The following is an 18,116-nucleotide window of genomic DNA, read 5'->3' as shown; positions in this document are numbered from 1 at the left end:
TGCATAGCATTTTATCAACTTATGCAATCATAATTCGCATACGTCTCGTCGTCGCACATAAACACCGTGCCGAAGTATAGCAACGCCGCAACGGTCGGAGTGGGTGTGTTAGGATTTTCTTCGTTACGGAATTTCTTGATACGGTCGCCGCACTCAAGCTATGCAATAGTTTGAACCTCGATGTATTCATGCGTCTAAAAAAGAGTTAATTGAGAACTTTCAATAGAATATCCATCCGACCACCCATCACATAATCATAATGGGATGTAAATAGTTAGACTGAGCGATTGTGTCCGTATGGTGCAGGTAATACGCGACATTTACAGGAGCCCAACTTCGCAAGTAGCACGGCGACTCTGGGCAACATAGCCACGGCTTTCTACACCGGCCTATGGGCCTACGACGGTTGGAATAACCTCAATTACGTCACTGAGGAGATTAAAAATCCATCCAGGTTAGTAGACTATAGTGTGGACTGTTAAATATTACTTTAGTTATAATTAAACTAATGTAGATTAAGTTTTGGTAAGACTATACGTATATTTTGTACTGTACCACAGAATATATATTAGTAGTACCAAACTGTACTAGCCCAGTTTTGTGTTCTGTTATAAAGGTGGGTACAGACCATCGTTACGAGGTGTAACGTAACTTATAATACAGCGAGCATTCGTACTCGCTGTGTAATAATACTTAGTACCTGCCCGTAACACGACGTACTGACTGTACGACTGTTCGCTGTATAAGACATTACATTACACCTCGTAACCTTGGTCAGTATCATCGTACCTTAATCCATGAAAGTCATCGGTTATGACTTATGACCGCACGCAACGCCCATAGGTAGATTCCTATGCAAATCGGGGACCTAAGTAGTTTGATTGCGTTACGTCAAACCAAGCTGACAGATCACAATTAACATTGAATTGACATATTCCACCAAATAACGTTGGTCTGTCAATTGCATAGGGATCAACTTCCTCGATGGTACATACAGGTCACATCACACATATCAACTCGGAAAGAGACCGGCACCGTAGCTCCTCGAGCCGTTCAATATTGTTTGTATGAAACTCCCTACTGCAACGCACACTAAGCGGAACCGTAACGTAATCGCCTCGCCTCGGAACAGGCTCCTAACCGGGATGCGACGCGTGGTCAACTAGCAGTCCCCCCGCTTACGGCTCGTCGTCCCCGTGCTTACGTCTCTCCGTACTCAAGCTTACGTTTCTTCGACCACCCTTGCCCCTTTCCCCGAGCCGTAAGCGAGGCGTCGCCTAGCCGTAGCCGAGTTGACGTGCAAACGCTACTGATAGTTGATACGCTTTGGTTACGTGCATACGTAAGATTGACACCTGGTTGACGGCGAGGCGAAAGGCGATACGGTCACGATCCCTTTCCGAGTTGATGTGTGTTGTGACCATAAAGTTAATATACCTAGTAATAACTTTGGCTGTGACCTCAGTGTCCTATAGGATACTGGTATAGGCAGCAAGTTGACAACAAATTATTCCTAAGGCATTTAAGGATAACTTAGGAATACTTCATTGCCAATTTAATAATAATTGTTCATGCTTGGACTAATACTGTGCTGTCATTAGAAGGTATTTGAAGATTGGACTGTAGAAGACTGACGGCATCATAATCTTGTAGACAAGTCACGAACAATTGACTACGACGACGACGATGATAAACTGATGAATAACCAACGAACAATTATACACATAACAATATTGCACTATTTTCATGTCATCATATTTCCTGCAGAAATCTACCATTAAGTATTATAATCGGGATTCCCCTGGTGACGCTGTGCTACGCGCTGGTCAACGTGTCGTACCTCGCGGTGATGTCGGTGAGCGAGATGGCGGATAGCGAGGCTGTTGCCGTCACCTTCGGCAACCGGCTGCTGGGGCCGATGGCGTGGCTGATGCCGCTTGCGGTTACAATATCAACTTTTGGATCCGCGAATGGAACCCTGTTTGTTGCTGGAAGGTAATTACTGCCTTCTTTTATTTGGATTATTTTAATAAGGGTTTATTTCACAGTCCACAGTAGATAAGTACCTTTATTTGATAGGTATAGTATACTTCACACGAGAGCTCCAAGGAATTTTAAGGAATGTTGCGAAGCAGTTTCCATTCTGGGATAGTCAGGTAGTGGCCCTATTCTTCACCCGCTTATTCTTCTGCAGCCCCCAATTTCTCGCGCACGTGGAGTATAGTTGTTATATGTGTGAGTAGAATGAAGGATGATAATGAGTAGGTCACAGTACAAAATAATATTCTTTGCAGGTTGTGTTTCGCGGCGTCTCGCGAGGGCCATTTGCTGGACATCCTGTCGTACGTTCACGTGCGACGCTTCACGCCAGCCCCCGGACTGATATTTCATGTAAATATTATGTTCAGTGTTCATATTTTCAAGTACCTATATTATTTTGATAGAGATAAGTCCAAAGAACTAGGCTCTATGAGAGAAGAGATTAATATAGAGCAGATAAAATCAGCAGATAAGAGCATGCAGATTGTTGCTAAATGATATTGCTGATCAGAACGCAAATAAAAAGAAACAAATCTATAAAATCCTATACCAACACTGTCACCAACCTTGTGACCAGTAAATAACCAGTAGGCTTTCCTGCTTTTTAATTTTCCATTGCGTGAAAAAAATAACACCTTCACGTCTCATTTCCTTCCAGTCTCTAATAGCAGTCGCGATGGTGCTGTACGGGACCATCGACTCGTTGATCGACTTCTTCTCGTTCACGGCGTGGATATTCTACGGCGGCGCCATGCTTGCGCTCATCGTCATGCGCCGCACCAAGCCGCACGCGCCCAGACCTTATAAGGTATGAATAATGACAGCACTACCATTGGCTAGGCAAGAAGAAATGCTTCGCCGCAAATTGATAGACAGGCAGGTAATTCAAATAAATTAAAGGATAGATTGGCAAAAAAAAAAACGATACGTAGACGTAGAGATTAGATCATAGAGTTATCTAGAGTTAAAAATGTGAAAGATTCTAAGACGTTTAATTCGCTGCAAAAAATTGAATATGATTTAGTGAGAATAATTCTGAAACAATTTGGATACAATTCTTTAAAATTAATAAAGTTACAGGCAGCATTAGATTACTTTATATTCTTGTGTAGACCCAAAAATGCCTACCACGTAAGTCATAAACTCGTTTTAGGCTGCGTTTCCACCAGAGTTGAGCGGAGCTGTGTTGCGAGGAATGTGTTTTTGAGAACCAATAGCATCGCCGTGCTGAGCCATGTCATGGCAAAGTCATGTCAATGAAGCGATTCTATTGGTTTTCAAAAACATTCCTCGCAACACAGCTCCGCTCAGCTCTGGTGGAAAGGCAGCCTAAATCTCAACTACATCACGTTTTAGGTGCCAATAATAATACCGTACGTGGTGCTACTGGTGTCTGCATACCTGGTGGTAGCGCCCATCGTGGACAAGCCGCAGTGGGAGTACCTGTACGCCGGAGCCTTCATCCTGGCTGGTCTACTGGTGTATCTGCCCTTTGTGAAGTGGGGATATTCGTTGCCGTTTATGGGTAAGTTTTACGGGACGCATCTTCGTTATTTCTAGTACTTATCCTTTCATACTGAAAGTAATCGCTGGGTGGAAGCAAGAAACTGCTTCTACACGGATGGATCGACCCGACCGGATGCCATGACTGTCACTCTAATATAAGTATGTCACATTATGAGATCACACATGCCGTGGTCGCAATCGGCCGAAGAAAAGGCTTGTTTCTTGCGCAAAGTGAGCGTGACATAAACTCTAAAAGGATTTGAAAAACTACCAACGCTGAACGCACAAGTCCTATAACCTGATTAGGAATAAAGTGAATCCCAGTCATGGGCGCCGGCAGAAATATTTTCCAAGAGGTGCAGATTTTTTTTTTTTTTATGAAATAAGGGGGCAAACGAGCAAACGGGTCACCTGATGGAAAGCAACTTCCGTCGCCCATGGACACTCGCAGCATCAGAAGAGCTGCAAGTGCGTTGCCGGCCTTTTAAGAGGGAATAGGGTAATAGGGGAGGGGAGGGAAGGGAAGGGAATAGGGTAGGGGTTAGGGGATTGGGCCTCCGGTAAACTCACTCACTCGACGAAACACAGCGCAAGCGCTGTTTCACGCCGGTTTTCTGTGAGAACGTGGTATTTATCCGGTCGAGCCGGCCCATTCGTGCCGAAGCATGGCTCTCCCACGTATTGACGTTTTCTTTCTTTTCTTTTTACTTTTTACGAACAACAGTGACTGTCTATTTACGTCAACAGATACATTTAGTGCCGAAACATTAAGAACTATCTTTGTACGGCATGATAATACGACCTTACAAAATGCTTTTTACTTATTTCAATAATTTCTATTGATCCCGAGATTCCCAAGGGGTGCAAGTGCACCACCTGGCACCGCCGGCGCCCATGATTTCAGTAGACTAATTTTTCTCATAATTCATGTAAGGTTATCAATTATTAAAGATAAGTTTGCTCTTTTGTTCCACGAAAAATAACAGGCTTACAAACAATTTCCTTCCAGACAAGATAACAGTGCTGCTGCAAATGGTGCTGGAGGTTGTGCCAACATCAACGACTTTCGAATACTAGAGTCCTCGCCGGACTGTAAACAGCTCTGTGAATATACGCGTATAAATGTTAATAATTGGGTGTTTTTATTATTAATGTACCTACAGGTCGCGAAGAACGGAGAAATTCGACCATCGCTTGTTGTCTCTTTTACTCTATGTATAATATCGCACTCTAATTTAGGTGTATAAATAAAAATGAATTCTCAATTTTGTTAGTCTCGCTAAAATACGAGAACGGCTGAGCCGATTTGGCTAATTTTAGAATTTAAATATTTGTGGAAGTCCACGGAAGGTTTATAAGGTAAAAAAATTTAGGAGTTAAAGTTATACTAACTAGTTATACTAGTTCACGGCCCACGGGCAGAGTAGACAGAATCTATTGTGCCACGGGTCATCTAGTCTATATATATAAAACTCAAAGGTGACTGACTGATTGACATAGTGATCACAGCCCGGACCACTGGATGGATCGAGCTGAAATTTGGCATGAAGGTAGATGTTATGACGTAGGCATCCGCTAAGAAAGGATTTTGATAAATTCCAACCCCAAGGGGTTCAAATAGGGGATGAAAGTTTGTATATAATAATACTTCTTAACGCGAGCGAAGCCGCGGGCAAAAGCTTGTCCTCTATAGAAAAGAGCAATCAATTTCTAAATTCTAAATGCAACCAAAGAGCCGCTAAAGTATTACGTACTTAAATGATCAAGTTATTTTTTTCACATCTCAATAAAATTTAGATGAGACGGAATATAGCGATCTGCGAATTTCTTGGCGCTTCGCGACCTAACTATATTAAAATTTATTTTTCGACTGATGTGACCGTTCCTTTACTTGGACACAATTTGAGATTTATATTATTGCCATTTATAAGATTTTATATCGTTGTTTTACTTTCCCGTGAAGATATTGACGCAAGGGCGTCGCCAGCCGATGGCGCAGGGGGGGGGGGGGGGGTCAAGTTGACTTAACCTACTACAATTCATACTTTTCTTATTCTCTATAAATGAGAAAAGTAGGTATGAATTGTAGGTAAGTCGACAGCACATGAAGCTTTTCACTTGTACTACGAGCCTTACATCTATTACCAGATTTTAATTAATATTATAGTGGTCGTTGTTTGCATTATATTTGGCAACTTTTTTGGAATCTCTAGCAGGGGCAGCTGCCCCTCCCTGCCCCCCCTTGGCGACGCTCTTGTATTGACGTTATGTTTGAAGTCTATAGTCTACTACAGTTAGCATAAGTTTCTACTGTCTCAGTGTACATTTCGCTAGTTTGCACGAATCATTCCTTCGGGGCTATGGCGTATAAGGTTCAGTCAGGTTTTGCTGTAGAAAAATGTACTTTACAAAGCAATACAACTAAAGTGTATAATACTTTACACTTTTGTTCCTATTATTCATAGGCAGTTCATATTATAAAACTTACGATAGTTATAGTGCGTCAACAAAGTGAAGAAATTAAAGTGGCAACATCGTAGTGTGGATGACACTTTTTTCTTAGATAGATTTGAAAGGGACGACACTACGATGTTGCCACTTTTTAATTTCTTCACTTTCTTGACGTACTATTCTGTATTTAAACAGGTTTTTTTTTCCTTTTTTTCTGTAACAAACGAAATTTTTAAAAAAACATACATATACAGCTCAAAACATGGAACCTTTAGCTTTGGACCCTGATTTGAACTCACTATGAGTGATTGTGCTAAGCTCATAGTTCGTAGCTCATCGTCATACATAGTTCTTTGTACTATATATAGCTCTTGTGGTTTGTATTAATTTTATCTTTACATCAATACGATCAATACGATATTATATTTTGGGGATAGATAGCGAAATATTAGAAAAAATGTTGGTAGCTTATATACTGTAACTATGATCCAATCAAAAGTAAAAATAAGCAAAACAAAAAATAAACAATTTCTTTTTTTTTTTGTAGTATTCAATATCAATAGTAAATTATAAAGATATAAATTAATCTACAAGTATTCTCAATAAATTTTGATTGGATAATAGACAACAAAATTACAAATATAAAAACGAATTAAAATAGTTAAACCTAAAGACAAAATCAAGACTTAGTTTTGGATGTATTTAACTCTATCTCATTCTAAGACTAAAATGTTTCCCGCGTTGGTCTTATCATTCCTTACCGGCAGTGACGGATTAAGACTACTTGATGCCCTAAGCAATCCATGCCTGTGGGCCCCAACATCAGTTTTTTCCTAGAAACTTTTTTGGTGTAGTTTTTGGTGACGTGAGGGTGAGACGTGATGCCTTAAAGACGAATTTTTTTGTGCTTCATCTGGTGTGCCCTTAGACGTGATGCCCTAGGCTATAGCTTAATTTGATTAAGGGTTAATCCGTCACTGCTTACCGGGGCAAAGGCTATTTTATTTTGTAACTAACGCGTTCTATCGTTACCATGACCTATTATTCTAATGTTTTAAGTTCTACTGCAATGTATATTACTTTTTAAAATCATAGAATATTTACTTTTAAATGATTATAGTTAGAGGCAGGGAATAAAAATATTCAAAGCAATATAAATGTAAGTAGTTCGTAGTCGTCAACATTAGCTATTTTCAGTTCGCTTCGTTTAGACGTTGGCGACTATGTATAGATTATTTTTAGGTACTACGTATTGAAATTGTACACAATTATTTCTGCCAGCCATATCAATGTTTAGATTTTGTAATTTGAGTACGTTTTTTTGGATACTTAGACGATGTATTAAATTCTATTTTTAATAAAAAAATTGTCAACAAACTTTTGGGCACAAACACATCGACGATGTGCAAAGGGTAATTCAAAGTTTTGTTTTGTCAAAGTACAAAAATAAATTACAGTCAAACAATACATATTTCCAAAGAAGAGAATATAAGTATTTATTGTTATACATTGTCAATGAAATATAACTTTAAATAAAGACATAAGAAGTTTACTCGTGTTTTATTTATCTGCGAAATAATTTAAATCCAACCCTTAGGAAGTTCAACCCCCTATTTTGTATGCCAAAGATCATGTTTTTTTTAAGCAGAACCTACAGTTATGGGTGAATTAAAATAACATATTTTGTATATTCAACAATTTATTGTTGTCAATAAACAAAGATCACAGATCTTCGAACAATTTCAATACCATTTATTTATATTTTGACTATTTTATGCTGGCTTCTCACGGAGCACGAGCCAAAAGGCGAGTCCGCGCTACCCGTTCTCACGGCGCGTAATATGACGAGCCGTTCGAGCCGCGCCGAGCCGTGCCTTTGATGTTACCGATTTCAATCGGATCGGACGCGCCTGCTCGAGCCAGCCCACGCCACCTCGAGACACTTCATACAGCGTATGGCTCGAGCTGGTGCGGCGCGGCTCGTGATATTACGCGCCGTGAGAAGCCAGCATTACAAACACAATATTTGATATTTTTTTTATTCATGTAATTCAGTAGTCATAGAGTGGAAAAAAAATTGGCCACCGAGAAACATTTGACAAAAACCGGGGTTTTTTTAAATTAAAATTATTTCGGTCAATGGTCATGTTGTTGTATGCCAATTTTACATTTGTCTGGTAAATTAAAGAGAATGATTGTAAATAGCGTACAATTAACAAGATTTCCGATAAATACCATAATATTATCATGGATATGGTTTTCGCAAACTTTAGACTAGAACTTAATAGTAAGTGGTAAGTATTCAAAATATATTGCGTGTTGTAATCCAGAGCCCACAGTAAGAAATTATCTTTCAACAATAAAATCTATGATAGTATATTTTATAACTGATAATAGTCTATTTACGCAATGTGTATGCAGTGCCGGTTTTAGCCGATTCAAAGTCGGCCATTTTATTTTTACATCGTTCGCTTTTTATACATACAGTGTGTAACAAAAATAAGTGATAATACTTTAGGATGTGTACGTGTTCCTTGTAGAGAGTTCACTGTGAAAGTAGCAGCTCTTAAAGACGAATTTTTTTTTCACTTTTGTATGGGCAAGGGCCCGAGCGTTACGAGTTTCCCCAAACAAAAGTGAAAAAAAATTTTGGTCTTTCAGCACTGCTACTTTTACAGTGAACTCTCTACAAGGACGTACACACTACACACCCTAAAGTATTATCACTTATTTTTGTTACACCCTGTATAAGTCTCGAGCACACAATAATTGACACATAACGTCTTTGTTTCGTACGAAATGTTGCAGTGTTATGTGCAGCGTTGTAAATGCTACCTATTTTCATACTGATACCATAACATTGGCTCACTAAAAAAGTATACCGAACATTTTTTTTCACATTACAATTTCTTTGTGCATGTATTGAATAATAATATGTAAATTTTAATAATACGTTATTATAAAGTCTGTCAATGTCAACGAAAGTTCCATAAATATTTTGATACTAAAAAGGACAAAATATAAGTAAAATGGTATGAAGGGCTTTTATTATTTCTGCTATATAAGGCTCTCGGATATTCACAATGCATAAGTCTATAGGTAAATTATTGCTATCACTAACTTAAAACCTAAGATGTGGTTTATTCTTCATCATGTGTCTGAAACAAAATAAATTGATTATTATTTACGTAACATTGGTAATTATAAAATATTGCATTATTGACTTTACATTTAAATTACTAAGTTATACAATTTATTTTAACAACGTTCGCATCTAACTCCAACTTTAGGTTGTACAAAAACTAGCTGTCCCGCCATACGTCGTTTTGCCGTTTATAGTATTTTCGATTTTCACCCATATTATTTTATTGATGAAGTGACTAAATAAGTATGTCACCATGGCAACATCCATCGCTATCCCGTCGCACAAACAATGGTCGCCGTCTCGAGTTGTAATAATTTACTATTATTTATTCAACAAATGAACTTATCAATATAAAAAGTAGCCAGTAGCCGATTCTCAGACTTATTGAATATGCATATTATAAAATTTGGTAAAAATCAGTAAAGCCGTTTTGGTAGATTACGGTAACTAACATTGTGACACGAACATTTTATATTATACAAAAATATTCTTGATTGAAAAATGCGACCTTTCACCGCCAACCAACTTCACGCCTACGGGCAGAGCGAGACAGATATATGACATAATAATTAATTAACTATCAATAGCGTCATCTTCCACCGCGCCACGTTCGCGTCTAACTTCAAGCGCGACTGATCGAGACTGACATATCGGACTTACTTGTGTAGCGTCTCCCAGAAGGCCATAAGCACGGCGCGGTCGAGATGGCGCTTGGTGCGACTGAGATTGAGAACCGTCACCACCCAAAGCGCTACGTTCGCGTGTAACTTCATGCGCTACTGACTGAGCGAGACAGACATATCGGATTTACTTGTCTAGCGTCTCCCAGAAGGCCATGAGCACGGCGCGGTCGAGATGGCGCTTGGTGCGACTGAGATTGAGAACCGTCACCACCCAAAGCGCCACGTTCGCGTGTAACTTCATGCGCTACGGGCAGAGCGAGACAGACATATCGGACTTACTTGTCTAGCGTCTCCCAGAAAGCCAAGAGCACGGCGCGGTCGAGATGGCGCTTGGTGCGGCTGAGGTTGAGAACCGTCACCGCCCACCGCGCCACGTTCACGTCTAACTTCACGGGCAAGGGCAGAGACAGGCATATCGGACTTACTTGTCTAGCGTCTCCCAGAAGGCCATGAGCACAGCGCGGTCGAGATGGCGCTTGGTGCGGCTGAGGTTGAGCACCGTCACCGCCCACCGCGCTACGTTCGCGTCTAACTTCATTTCATCCCATTTTAAATGGAACGCGCAGACTGAAATCGAATATATTAATGTTAATTTGTAGATTAATATTTATTTACATGACAATAAATTATGTTTAATAAGATAATAATGCTAAGTACTCACATGCGGTTTTGCTCGATAGTTTTACTCCAAATCGAGTAATAATTACTGTGGACCGCAAAACTGACAGCTCTAAGGCTCGCGTCGAGCCAGCTTGATGAAATTAAATATATCGATTTAGAATAAACCTATCGAGCAATGCTGAATGTGTGGACGAAAGCCCGAGCCGCGAATTTACCTCGACGTTATTGCTCGATCGAGCAAAACCGTATGTGAGTACTTATAGCATAAGATAAGAGCAAAATTTTGCTTTGATCATCAAAGTATGGCAATCAAATGAATTACGCGAGTGCGTGTCTCACTGTTCCGGTGCGTTAGGACGTCGTGGAACGGAATAACGCATTGTATTTCAAGAAGGTACGTCATTCACTAACTTTATGTTATATCCGTCGTTCGATCAAAACACCGTGACCGACGACGCAACGCATAAATGTGCATAAAATGAAGAGACGCACCACAGTGCAGAGAAACGATTCTAACTAACCCCTTTAGCTATAAAAATATTTATCCTACAAGGTCACAACCCTACAACCTAACCTTTACAAAGTATTCTCTGTATAAATATGCTAGAATGCCTATATACAGGGTGTAACAAAAATAAGTGATAATACTTTAGGGTGTGCACGTGTTCTTTGTAGAAAGTTTACCTTGTTGAAAGTGGCAGCGCTGAAAGACGAAATTTTTTTTCACTTTTGTATGGGCAAGGGCCCGAGCGTCACGAGTTTCCCCATACAAAAGTGAAAAAATAATTTGGTCTTTCAGCGCTCCTACTTTCACAGTGAAATATCTACAAGGAACACGTACACACCCTAAAGTATTATCACTTATTTTTGTTACACACTGTATAATAGCCCAATGTGCTAGAAAAATAAGGCACATATGACAGACGAATGGAGGAGTTCTGGCCCGCCGGTATAGTTTACCGGAGGTTCCAGGGAAGGCTCCCCAATGAAGTGCGCATCACATCGCCGCCGGGAGACTAAGTTATAAACAGTGTATATCTTGTGAATGTGAGTGTTGTGAGAATAATAATATGCTGTAGGATAAGATTGTTAGGTGTGTGTGTATCCATTCTATGATTGCCATAACACAAGTTCAACTTAGCATGGAATTAGACAATGTGCTGTACACTGTCTGCTTTGTGCTATTGTACGATAATAAAGAATTTGAATTCGAAATATAGCAACTTCAGATAGTGAAACGCTCCGTAAATATTTTAGTACTGAGGGTAAATATGCATACGTGGGAGAGCCATGCTTCGGCAAGAATGGGCCGGCTCGACCGGATAAATACCACGTTCTCACAGAAAACCGGCGTGAAACAGCGCTTGCGCTGTGTTTCGCCGAGTGAGTGAGTTTACCGGAGGTCCAATCCCCTAACCCCTACCCTATTCCCTTCCCTACCCTCAATTATTCCCTGCCCTTCCCTTCCCTACCCTCCCCTATTCCCTCTTAAAAGGTCGGCAACGCACTTGCAGCTCTTCTGATGCTGCGAGTGTCCATGGGCGACGGAAGTTGCTTTCCATCAGGTGACCCGTTTGCTCGTTTGCCCCCTTATTTCATAAAAAAAATTACAGTCATAGGCATGAACAAGTAAAAACAATCGCACATACTATTAGCGAATATCTGCACGGGGTTGCCGTCCCAGGGCCAGCCCTTGAACTGCCAGGCGGGGCCCTGCACGAACACCGCCACCACGCGCTCCCACTCCGCCGCCGACAGCCGCGCCGGGTTGTCCACCACGCGGTATGGCACCTGAAAGTTATACACGATGAGTTCACTCATTTACAGAATACAGACCTTTTTTATGTTCTAGAGCAGGGGTGGCCAACCAGTAGATCGCGATCGACCGCCTCGTATCCAGCCGATCGTAGCCAGGCGAAAAATATAAATAATTAGACCAGACTACCAGACCAATAACCTAAACTATGCTGTTTCATTTATGATTTCGAGAAGTATGAACTTGGTAGTTCGCACAGAGTTTTGTTACTCAACAGTAGATCTTAGGTCTAATCAAGTTGGGGCGACCCCTGTTCTAGAGGTTGTCAGTTTGTCACAAGGTAAGGCACCTGAAAGTTATAAATGGTAAGAAGTAGGGCCTGCTGGGCGATTTTCTACCTTGCGACAGGAATTATGCAACAGGATAAATTGTGTAATGTGTTGTCAACCCCATGTTGCATTGCTGTCGCTTGTGACATCTTGATGAATAATCACCTCATACTTTAACTTAATATTAGTCCTAACTCTTAGCTAACACATTCTCAGCGACTTTAAGTTTGATAAGTAGTGGTTTGACGCTAAAAAAAGGCCTCTCAAGTAACAACTGAAAGCGGAGCAGAGCGTAAAGATAAGTACGATCTATTAATTCAAAGAGCATCTCAAGAATGGTCAGGCGCTGCAACTTGCAAGTAAAAAAGTGTATGATTCCCACGCGATAAACGAATCTCGGCACAAACAAGTTGTGGGCAACATCTGGTTGATAGATTCAACATAATATTTTCAAATTATCTAAACAATAATCCTGTAGCTTACAGTCATAGCAGTGGCGTTGTTTGGCACGTCACCAGTGGGGCCTTTCCTCCTCTGCAGCAGCACTTCGTTTTCTCGCACTGCGCCCTCCGCTTTCTTCTGTTCCACTGGGACATATCTGAAGAGTATGACAAATTAAAGGATATAGCATAATATTATTGATAGAGTATGACAAATTAAAGGACATATTATTGATTAAGTGAGTCCTTAAAAAGCAGTTGTATCTAATCAATTTTAAAACACACAAATAGCAATTTAAAATACACATCTTTTACTGTTGATGCTACCAATGCCTTTGCCAGTTCTAAATGATTATCTTGAGGCAATCTGTTACTTTTTTGTACTCTTAGAAATTTTTGTATAGTTTTTTTAATACTAGTTCTGAAGAATTAAAAACAATGGCGATAATCTAGCACTACAAGCCTGCCCCTCTCCAATGTCTAAAACGCGCGGATTCATAAGAATTCTATGGCGTCTACCGTAAACAATAATCCCACCAAAAACATACCTGTTAAAATGGGGCCAAGTTCCTATCGGCAAATTTTTGGTCCAAAAAAAGAGTTGAAATCCAAACCAATGCCAAGTTTAGATGCACATCATCGATCGTTATCATTTTCATCAACAGCCTGATCCATAATAGGTACTTCTAATTTGAACGTGGCAGGTTAATTTAATTATATTATATTATCTAATTATACAATTATGTTATAATCAAGAGATCGAAAACCTGCCAATTTCAAATTTAGAAGTATTATGGATCAGGCTGTTGATGAAAATGATAACGATCGATGATGTGCATCTAAACTTGGCATTGGTTTGAATTTCAACTCTTTTTTTAGACCAAAAATTTGCCGATAGGAACTTGGCCCCATTTTAACAGGTATGTTTTTGGTGGGATTTCAATACTTTTTTTCAAGAAATTATACCAATTTTTTTTCTTTTTGTGCCACACCCGACTTAAACAATACCTTCGATATATGGTGCTAGTGTAGGTGTATAGGTGTATTTGTTAAACTATCAATAGAAGCGAATCTTTCAAGTAAACAGTATTTATTTAACCTATATCAACTCCCAAGCAGTCGAATTCGACCGCGTAAACAATAGATTTCCAAGAATCCGCGATCGAAGGATTAATAAGTTTATACAGTACATACAGATACAGTACAGTAGATACAGTATGCATTATACAATATGATGACAATATTTTAAACCAATCCTCCCACCCTCCTCATCGTATTCTCATTGTATCACTGGCGTATAAGATTTTTACCTATAGTTCGTAGAGGAGCCGACTCGCGCTTGACTGATTTCTTCTTAATTTTTTTATTAATCTACATATTATAACACACGACCCTGAGTGTCAAACATTACGTTAGGAAAATCGGAAGTGGCCTCTAAGGTTTGTAGGTGAACCGACTCACGCTTGACCGATTTCTTAAATTTCTCATTTTTTTGTTAATCTACATATAACACATGACCTGTGTGCCAAATTTCATAACGCTAGGACAATTGGAAGTGGCCTAGAGGTTTTGATTACCGGTCAGTGAGTGCCAAAATTTGCTATTTTCACAGGGAGATATTTCTAAGTACTAGCACATAATTACGTAGGTATAATTTTATCTTTGCACTCGCAATAGGCACTGAGCTACAGGGGGGTCAAAAGTGAGTCGAAACGGTTCGTGTAAATAGTGCACGGCATGCGCGCGGCCTGCTGGAACTTGGCCGCGCACTCAGTGCGCTTTGATTTATATTTCAACTAGCTGTTGCCCGCTCAATATGGAGTACATAATAATTATTAATACGAATTATATGACGTCTCATGACTACCATTGACAACAAAGACAATATTTTAGAATACTAACTTGAACTCCTGCAACATGTCTTTAACATTGAACATGGAGATGAGAGAGGTGGCGGCGGCGGGGATGATGATGATGGGCGTGCGTGATGGCCGCTTGGCTCCGCCCAGCCGACCCGGAGACGGCGCACTCGGCCGAGTAGCCGCCATTCCGCCCGCCATGCCGCCATTCTCTGTTTATAAAAAAAAAGGTCAAACCATCAGATGCGGGCATACTTCGTTAATTAGCTATCATTCCTGTTATTTATTTATTTATAAATATAATTTACAAGCATGCTACCAATGAGATGTAGATGGCCTAAGCCCTAAAGAATTTACTCACGTGGCATCTGTCGCGAGTGCGTCGGCGTTTGCGGCGCGCGCGCAGCGACGGGCACGCTGGGACCCTCCGTCACCGACTTCAGCGTCATGCCGTGGTATGTGCGCATAGTGTCGATCTCGAAGCCCTCTGTCTCTGTTGATAAAGTTTAAATCACGTCAAAAATGGGAATTCTTTCAGTTCATATTGAAGTTTTAGAATAGTTTTTATAAAAACAATTAATACTCAAAAGTTTCTCATATCTGGCAACAGTTTTGTATCATGAGAGTTTATTTGAATTTTAAAATAGTTCTTTTATAACATTCAAGTCAATACTCGTTATTTTGTATGATAAAATATGCATCAATGTTTTCTAGTAAATTAGCTTTAAATATTAGATACCTTAGGGTGAATCCAAACGAGCATAATTTGTGAGTTGTGAGTCGCATAATTTCGGCTGGCAGAAATTCTGCTGCATTCAGTTCCATACAAAAGTCCTGTTTGATTCACACGAGCCTAATTTTGTGAGTCATGATTTATATGAAAAGATATTTATGCGACCGAAATTCTGTGACTCTCAAATCACAAATTACGCTTGTTTGGCTTCACCCTTACTGTTGTAACTCTAAAATATTTATTCAATAAAACAGTCAAAAGTTTTTGCTTACCTTCTGTCTGTCTAATAAATCTTTCCTGGTCGTATCTGTTATACTGTGTCTGTTGTTGTGGTATAGCTGACGGTTGTGGCATCACAACGGGCTGTGGTCGAGGCACACCAGGCCGGCCTTCTTCCCTCGCCTTTACACTTGCCAGATGTGCTAATATACTTTTTGCAAATGTCTGTAAACAGAATAGCAATTTATACTCAACAAAAGCCATGAAATTATAATAACATTTTAATAAAATCATTAATCAAATAACAAATAGGAAGAGTAGGCTTTCGGTAGTTGTCTTCTGAAAATGTATTTTAAAATGCAATTATTTTAGTTTACCTTGCCGTTACTCTGTAAGACTGTTGTCCTTGTCCTCCACTGCCTTTCTCGGCTGAGAATATCTTTGGTCATGTCAACATCGTAATCGAGTATGGCTCTTAAGTCGGAATTCACAACCCCTAATGTGTCAGAGAAATCATTGCTTTTGATAGTAGTCCTCTTCTTTGCTAGACGCTTAGCTTTAATTGCAGCAATCTTTTCAACTGACATAGCTTCTGACAGCGACCTAAAACAGGAGTAAAAAAAGTTGAAAATATTTTATACTTTTTGCACATCGCAGGACTTAATGGAATTGAACATTCTCTACCCCTTAACTATTATTATTTCAAGCTTATATTATATTAAGTAGCTATTCAATAATTTTCAAGATCATGTGTATTAAATTTTTTCATTTAGAGTCACAGTTACTGAACCAACCAAGTACAAGTATTTAATACTTAATTAAATCAAGACTATTTGAGAGAAAAAAGCTTTGGGTACTGAATTTGAAATATATTTGCTTTAGGCTGCCTTCACATTAACGGCCGTTCCCAATATTTGATCTATCTCTGGTTTTGCCCTATTAGAGATAGGAATAGCTCACATAAGACATTAGAGACATATATTTTATGTCAATTGTGAGCTATTCCTATCTCTAGTAGGGCAAAACCAGAGATAGATGTGGCAGCCACGCAACTGCTAACGAGCTGCTGCTACTGCTAAAACGAGCCGCACGGCTTGCGACTTAATGTGAACGCAGCCTTAAAGCTTTGTAGATTTGTCAACATATTCTTACTTGATATTATCAACAGTGACAGATGCTTCTTTGGGAGCATCAAGCCGAGCAGCAAGTTGCTCACGGACCTTCTGCACATGGGTCTCCTCAATACGAGGCTTCTTTGTTGCTGGTTCCCCTCCATCATGGTCATGAGTTCTCTTAACCTGGTTTTTTATTACAATTCTTTTAGTATATAATACATAATGAATAAATTATTATAAGAGATTTACAGCAGTAGTTCATTTTATTACAATAATTCATGTCATTAAAAAAAAATTGTATTTGGTAAGTAATAATAATTACTTGCTTACTCAGCATTTTATTATTATTATATATTTATTATATATTTATACGGTAACCGAGACCGAGACACAATAGAAATTCTATTGTGTCTCGTTTTTCCACGAGCGACGGGTTAATTTTATGACAATTCTTATGAATTATCTCATATTCATCTAAGCCAACGTTATAATTAGAAATATTGTAATGAGTAGCAATTTCTTTCATACCTGTGTAGCAATTTCCAAGGGAGCACTTTTATCAATAGATGCACAAGTTGCCGTTTCACCATTTAGGTAAGCCAGAAGTTCTTTACGATCTGGGCGGCGCACGGCGGGAATATTAGCAGCCTGCAATCATACACAACCTTAACACTGCAACGATATGATACAACATACACATTTAGTATGGTTGAATCTAAGATACTCACTGCTGCTTGTTTGACATATACAGGATGGGCCAAATGTATATTCTTAAGTATAAACAACAAACATTCAAGAGTGTAGTATTCTTTATCGCTTCCCTCCTTCCCAGACCTAAAAATATTTCGCTGTTAGCTTGACTCGATAGTTATTCTTATAAAAATACTTACAATCGACGATACTTACCCCCACATGAGATAGTTAGTTTTAACATTCTTTGGCCACGAAAACTCGCCAAATATTATTTGATTATCCCTCTCGATGATGTCTTTTTTATTTACGTTAAATTGACGAAGCAAACTTAGAGGATCCGCCATGATTAAATAATATTAGAAGCTTGCGTAATTCACTAATAACTTCACTACCAAATTATGAAAACTTATATCTCTGTTTAATTGTTTATATTAAGTGCATGGTTTTAAAGAAATATGAAAACAATCGCAAAATTCTAATAACGCGTAAAGTAGCACCGTGTCAAACACTCCATGTTAAGTAACAA

At 39.4% G+C, this 18,116-nt stretch overlaps 2 protein-coding genes across 3 annotated transcripts in view; one reads left to right on the top strand and one right to left on the bottom strand.

The window, feature by feature from the left end:
* The window catches only part of LOC121729384 (b(0,+)-type amino acid transporter 1-like), a 46,980-nt gene extending 42,303 nt beyond the window's left edge, over window positions 1-4,677 (top strand). For both annotated transcript variants that reach the window (XM_042117876.1, XM_042117875.1), the window contains exons 8-13: window positions 307-454; window positions 1,768-1,995; window positions 2,295-2,391; window positions 2,699-2,848; window positions 3,397-3,565; window positions 4,556-4,677. In XM_042117876.1, the coding sequence (XP_041973810.1) occupies window positions 307-454; window positions 1,768-1,995; window positions 2,295-2,391; window positions 2,699-2,848; window positions 3,397-3,565; window positions 4,556-4,623 (860 nt within the window). In that variant the 3' untranslated portion in view covers window positions 4,624-4,677. The remainder of the gene's footprint in view (window positions 1-306; window positions 455-1,767; window positions 1,996-2,294; window positions 2,392-2,698; window positions 2,849-3,396; window positions 3,566-4,555) is intronic.
* A 4,057-nt stretch (window positions 4,678-8,734) lies between these two features.
* Window positions 8,735-18,101, bottom strand: LOC121729657 (parafibromin). Its single transcript, XM_042118237.1, has 12 exons — window positions 17,804-18,101; window positions 17,626-17,731; window positions 17,426-17,545; window positions 16,935-17,080; window positions 16,160-16,385; window positions 15,836-16,007; window positions 15,192-15,323; window positions 14,874-15,042; window positions 13,015-13,129; window positions 12,096-12,237; window positions 10,251-10,392; window positions 8,735-9,155 (listed from the first exon to the last, which is right to left on the bottom strand). The coding sequence occupies exons 1-12, from the start codon at window positions 17,932-17,934 to the stop codon at window positions 9,119-9,121; spliced, it is 1,638 nt and encodes a 545-aa protein (XP_041974171.1). The 5' UTR covers window positions 17,935-18,101; the 3' UTR covers window positions 8,735-9,118.
* Between the last annotated feature and the right edge of the window lie 15 nt (window positions 18,102-18,116).

This window comes from Aricia agestis, chromosome 8 (genome assembly GCF_905147365.1).
Source record: "Aricia agestis chromosome 8, ilAriAges1.1, whole genome shotgun sequence".
In the NCBI taxonomy this organism is placed as follows: domain Eukaryota; kingdom Metazoa; phylum Arthropoda; class Insecta; order Lepidoptera; family Lycaenidae; genus Aricia; species Aricia agestis.
The sequence above is the reverse complement of the archived record's forward strand: the minus strand, read 5'-3'. Positions and strand labels throughout refer to the sequence as shown.